Below are 6,661 nucleotides of genomic sequence, written 5' to 3'. Positions count from 1 at the left end.
GTTTATTACATCAAATTTCATAAATTTTCATAGAAAATATATTAAATTTGATGAAATTTTTAACAGTGTATAAGCGTACTAAATATATCAACGCATCCCTGTAAATTGTAAATTATAAAAATACGCAAAAAAAGAAATTGTGCTGTGTCGTAGTACTAGCGAGATGAGACGTGTCTTCGTCTAGTATGAATAAATCTTTATGGGCCTCATTACGTTATCGGGCAGTGTGTTAGTAACGATAAACCTATCTAAACAGTCGAGTCAGTTATAAAGAGAAACCAGGCTACACGCGCGCCTTCGTCTCAGTTTGTTTCGAGCTTTCTTCGGGCGAGCCACGGTTATCATAGGTAAACTATTATTGCGTGCTTGGAAAAGTGAATATTTTGCGTGTCTCAGAAAATGTGAAGTGTAAATCAAATCAAATGACATACATGTTTAAAGAACATTTCATTAATATTTGTTGTGCTGCTAATAAGCGAAAGTCATAATAACTAACGAGTTATAACATAATACAGAATGAACAGATAAGATATTTTTAAACCGGTTATCGGTATAATTATTAATTTGTGAGTTCAAAATTTTACAGCGACATATCGGATTGTGCTACGGTAATTATTTAATTTAATATAGCGTGATTTTAATTTATATCAGTAAAAAGCTATTATCAATTAAGTGTAATTTTGACGTTAATCATTAGGCGTTTGAAAAACCTCTCATTATTGATAAGAAATCAGCGTTATGAAACTTATTATCTTAATGATAAGTTTCCACATTTTGTCTTTTAATGTAGTAACAATGTGTTACAAATATCGCATGCTAAGAATAATAATATAATTTGACGATTCGTAAAATATTACTGTAGAAAGGTATAAAAGTTACAAAAAAGAAATAATATTAGGTTTAATAGTGATGCAGCTTTAATATTTTTGAATGATTCGGTGTTAGGTGCGTGTGTGTGTCGTGCGCGCGCGCGTGTGTGTGTGCATAAAGGATTTATGTATATTTTGAATATGTTATATAATTATATATATTAATTATGTTTTACATTTATTATAATTATATATATATAAATTTTTAAAATGCTGAAAAGTATAATAAATAGGATGTTAAGAAAACAGAAGAGTTCAGGACTTATTTGTTTATCTTCCCATATATATTCACTATTTACATAATATATATGGGAAGATAAACAAAATAAACAAATAAGTCCTGAAAGATAAACAAATAAGTTCTGAACTCTTCTGTTTTTTTAACATCCTATTTATTATACTTTTCAGCATCTTAAAAATTATATATATATAATTATAATAAATGTAAAATATAATTAATATATATAATTATATAACATATTCAAAATATACATAAATTTTTTATGCACACACAACACACACACACACACACACACACGCACCTAAACACCGAATCATTCAAAAATATTAAAGCTGCATCACTATTAAACCTAATATTATTTCTTTTTTGTGTAACTTTTATACCTTTCTACAGTAATATTTTACGAATCGTCAAATTATATTATTATTCTTAGCATGCGATATTTGTAACACATTGTTACTACATTAAAAGACAAAATGTGGATCGCTATGTGCGAGACATTAAACGAAATGCACTGCGTAAAAAGAAGTAAGTGCGACTTCATCCGGAAGAAGATTCATTTATATATCAATTTCGGTGAATAATTTGTGGCAAGCAATTTATCGCACCTATCTTTTCTCTCGTTCAAAGGTCTCATCTTCCCTTAATTGGAGTCATTGAAGAAATAATTTAGAATGTGCTCATATGTGAACGTCATTGCAATTCCTGTGTATCTTATAATACCACTTTACGTAATAATCTAAAAATGCATGACAGAAGTCAATCACGTGGAAGATTATATTTATCAAAGATTACTTTATATTCAGTGTTTCGTACCATCTCTTTAATAACAAGGATTATCAGATTTTCTCTATTAATGAATGTTATAAGCAATTTTTAACATACATATGGTAAGGTGAATTTTTAAGTAAAAGTAGATCCAATTCTAGGTACATTTTTCTGAATATATCTTAAAATTGAGTTTTCTAACCCAATGCTGTTTTGTTCATATTTCATCCAATCAATATAACAAAATGGGTAAAAAAAGTAAATAATATATCATGAAACTTCTTTCTCTGCTAAATAGAAAAAATCGGGAGTCGCATCCAATCCCTTTTACTATAGGAGAATTAAATTAAAATAAGATAATCCGAGTAATAATAATTTATGCAAGATGAAGTCAAGTAACATAAGTCCTAGAAATAAATATAACGTAGCGACATTTTATTACTTGTCTATTGCATAACTGAGTGTCTTAAAAATTTTGCAATTATCTATGATAGCATCTACTCATTGCATACATTGCTGCTTCATTAGACTGTGGATTATCTAAAATATATCGAGGATGGATTTTCTTATTTTCTATTTTGTTGTTACAGCTCATTGTTGACAAGATAAGAATCAATTTATTATTACAGCGGAATAATATACAGATTGAGCGAAACTACTCACGAATTAAATACTAGAAAAAAATCTTTTGAAAATTGACGACGTTTGCTACGACATCATAAAATATGCATTGTCAGGAAACTGTTTTCTCCGTGCAACATAAATTAAAGACGAAAAGCTACATCGCATTATTCAACAGCATTATTCAACAGCAGCACAATGTTTGAAGTGCAACTGATTACGTAACACAATGTTAATTAAGTTAACGTGCTATCTTTACTATAATTTAGAAGCATGTAACGTTTGTTTTAACTATGTTCGTACTGTTCTTACATTGTTAACTTTCTTATGCAAAGCATACTTCAGTGAAGCAAATCGGATCCAAACTACAACATGAATGCTATGAAATTGGGCTGGTTCAGCGAATTGAACAGCGAGCTCTGGCCTGGCGTTGCACTCTCGCTGGAAGTAGAAGAAGTCCTGCATTCTGAGCGCTCTTCGTACCAAGATATTCTGGTAGTGAAAACGTGAGTATTTCCTCAGTGACGCCGCAAAATTGTTAAATGTATAAGACCAGTATTTTAAAATACATTAACAATCAAATGGACTAAAAATTTACATTAAGAATTAAAAAAACATTAAACTGTATATAATTTGTTAGATATAAAAATGTTATGTTTGTAGATTTAAACATGGTAAAGCTTTAATGCTCGATGGCGTGATCCAATGCACGGAGAAAGATGAAATGTCCTATCACGAGATGATATCATATTTACCACTCTGCAGTCATTCAAAACCACAAAATGTAAGAATAATAACTGATATATTATACATACGTGGGTGGTTCAAGTCAAACCGAGACTTTTTTTATTTTTATGTTCATGAGAATAAAAGTCCCGGTTTGACTTGAACCACCCACGTATATCTAACGATTATATTAGGTTTTATATTTATATCAATTTATTTAAATTTTTTAAATATATTTATACGAAATATATTTATATAAAAGTAATAAACTTTTAAAATGCTAATTGATTTAATAAAACAACCGTGTATCATAAGTTATCTCTCTCTTATTATTATATTTAGTAATAAAATATAGATAAAATGTGTCAGAGACATATGCTTCATTGATTAATAATGAATAATTAATGAATCGTTTAAGTCAAATATGTGGTAAATATTACATATCATTAAAATATTGTATTTCTTTAAGTCATGAAATTATCTTTAAAAAAATATATAGATAACTCGAAATTTCAAATAACAGGTTCTAATAGTGGGTGGTGGTGACGGTGGGGTTGCCCGAGAGGTTTCGAAACATCCGGATGTAGAGCGCGTCACATTGGTAGACATCGACGACCGAGTTATCGAAGTGTGCAAGCAATATTTGCCCCGTTTGAGTTTAGGTCTTAATAATCCTTATGTAAATGTCATTGTTGGCGACGGATTCGAATTTTTGAACCATCATTCACGAGAATTCGATGTTATCATTACTGACAGTAGCGATCCCGTAGGCAAGTGTCGCAAAACTAATGTACTTATTAGTTGTTTCAACGAGATTTCATTAAAGGCATCCTAAAGTCATCTGTTTTATCGACTCAACAGGACACACATAGGATTTACATTTACATTCGACATGAACTCCATTTATATTAATGCTATATTAATTAATATACTTTAATTATGGAACAGAATTTTTAAATCTGTAAAAAAAAAGAAATTAGGACAAATATTGTATTATTGCGCTTAGTTGGTAAAACAGACGACTTTATTATAGAATTTTCTTAAAGTTTTTTTCTCTATAAGGTCTTTTTTATAGTAAAAAAAAATATACAATTTCTTTAATGAAAGATATTACGAATGAAATTAATAACTTCGACGCTTTGTTTAGGTCCTGCCGAGAATCTCTTTAAACATGCATATTATCAATTACTGAAATCTGCATTAAAACCTGGTGGAATCATTGCCAGCCAGGCTGGCACAGCATGGGCGAACCTGGACCAAGTATGTAATACATTCCAACATTGTAAGGCTGTGTTTCCTGTCGCTACCTACGCAGTAACATCCGTACCGACGTATCCTACGGGTCAAATCGGTTTTGTTCTTGGAAGCTTAAATGAAGTTAGTATTAGACATAAATTATTTGTATTATGTGCATATATTATATACTTTCTCATTTAATAACTAATATGTAAATGTATAATAATAATCTAAAGAACAAACTCTACCGTCAGAAAGTTTAGGACCAATATGATATAATATTAAAACACATCATTTATGGTAAAATTATAAAACAAATAGTGCAATTCTGGTAATTGGTTTTTTTACTTAATTATACCTTCAGGATCATATTATAATGCTGTGAAAAATAAAATTGGACTTGCATATATTTTAAATAAAAAGAACACAAAATTAAGTCTTTAAAACGCTTGGTCTTAAACTTTCTGATGGTAGTTTATATATATATATATATATATATTAGTTTAATATATTAATCCTTAGTGCATACATACAAAATTGGCATATTCGCATCATGTTAATTTCTTTTCTTTGAAATACTTACTAGAAGCTCCAAATAATTAATTTAATATTCATATACAATTTTTTAATATACCTACTTACAGATACTTTCTAAAAATGTTTAAATACATATGTAAGAATCACTTAATAATTTTTGTATACTTGTAAAAGATAATGAAAATTAATAATGGGATTGACCTATCATATGTAATAAAGAACAGAAAAATTGTGTATACTAGGGATTGATATTTGTGTTGTAAAGAAATTTTTTATTAAAAATATTAGTTATAAATTATATTTATTCTTCTTAAATCAATTTTTTAGAATATATTCAATATTTTAACGGCCTAATTCCTTCTTTTTAGCAAACAAATTTTGCAGAACCAGTGAAGATATTCAGCGACAAAGATCTAGATCATATGTCATTAATGTATTACAATGATAAAGTACATCGGGCAGCTTTTGCTTTACCAAGATTCGTAGAGAAGGCTTTGAACGGTGCTTGAAATATTAACCAAATATCTTTCAATATATTTATTAAATTCGATTTTATACGGCAGTCGATGCGACACTTATTGCCTCCGATATTTACGTGTAAATAAGACTTGAAATTTTTTTGTAACGTTATATGAAATAAATAAAAATATTATCTATATATAGTGTATTTTTTATTAATATCTCTATATTTATAATTATCTACATATATATGTGAACAATATACCTAAATTAAATCTACCTTACAGAAAAAAGAAAAACAAATTTTTTTATACATTTGTTAACAAATTTTTTTGATAAATAATACTATAAAAATATATGTACATATTCTATATTTCATAGATATCGCATAGGTAATATATTATATATTTTTGCGGTACAATAATTATCTTTTATCTAAGTGTGTAGAAAACAATTTATATAATGTTAGCGTTCTTTTATAATTACTCTCAAAAATCAATTTAACAATGACGAAAATTTATAACTTACAATTAGTAATTTCCAATATCTTGTCAATAGAACAAATGGTTTAAACATTATCAGCAGTAGATAAGATATTATTAAATAAAAGAAAAAGTTAATTTTTCCATAAAAAAACAGTCTTATTACTATAAATATTTTTGAATTGTTCAATATATTAAATTAAATTAAAAAGTCGTAAAATATATGATGAATTCCGTAGAAAAGATTGCGTATGATAACTGCACAAAAATGACTCTAACTGCTTAACCAATCATTGTTAACATGCCGACAGATGGAAACTCTTATGGCAAGATTAGATAGGTATTGATACAATAACAACAATAAAAACAATTAATTGTAAATTATGTGTCTTATATTTATGAATATGAAATATTTTGTGCTGTTTCTGGCATTTTCTTTTAATATATGGTAAAATAATCAATAATTATTTGTATTTACAGTAATGCAATAAAAAATAGAATTCGATTAACAATTAAAAATTTTAATAGTTTCCTTTTTTCTCTTTTTTTTCTTGCTCTAAAAGGACAGAAAAATTTTATGCATTTATACATTAAAGACGTATCGGTTCCTTTCTCTTATAAAAAGTTACTCCGCAAGTAATCTTAGAAGTAATCTCATTCTAAATTTGTTATGCAGTTTAACTTGTGTGCTCTCTACATTAAACTTTAGATTAAAACTGTAA

General features: G+C 27.8%; 1 protein-coding gene across 4 annotated transcripts; it reads left to right on the top strand.

Annotated features, from left to right (window-relative positions):
* Window positions 1-303: 303 nt before the first annotated feature.
* On the top strand, window positions 304-5,566 carry SpdS (Spermidine Synthase). Of its 4 annotated transcripts, none has more exons than XM_018454775.1 (6): window positions 304-347; window positions 2,835-3,005; window positions 3,163-3,283; window positions 3,749-3,995; window positions 4,373-4,602; window positions 5,367-5,566. In XM_018454775.1, exons 2-6 carry the CDS (start codon window positions 2,872-2,874, stop codon window positions 5,505-5,507), a joined length of 873 nt encoding a protein of 290 aa, XP_018310277.1. In that variant the 5' UTR covers window positions 304-347; window positions 2,835-2,871; the 3' UTR covers window positions 5,508-5,566. The 4 variants fall into 4 exon arrangements, with proteins under 4 accessions (XP_018310277.1, XP_018310279.1, XP_018310278.1 ...); XM_018454777.1 differs by lacking the exon at window positions 304-347 and adding an exon at window positions 375-608; XM_018454776.1 differs by lacking the exon at window positions 304-347 and adding an exon at window positions 375-608 and having other exon boundaries at window positions 2,508-3,005.
* The last annotated feature ends 1,095 nt before the right edge of the window (window positions 5,567-6,661 follow it).

Source organism: Mycetomoellerius zeteki, unplaced genomic scaffold, assembly GCF_001594055.1.
Source record: "Mycetomoellerius zeteki isolate Tzet28-1 unplaced genomic scaffold, Tzet1.0 scaffold457, whole genome shotgun sequence".
Classification (NCBI taxonomy): Eukaryota; Metazoa; Arthropoda; class Insecta; order Hymenoptera; family Formicidae; genus Mycetomoellerius; species Mycetomoellerius zeteki.
The sequence above is the reverse complement of the archived record's forward strand: the minus strand, read 5'-3'. Positions and strand labels throughout refer to the sequence as shown.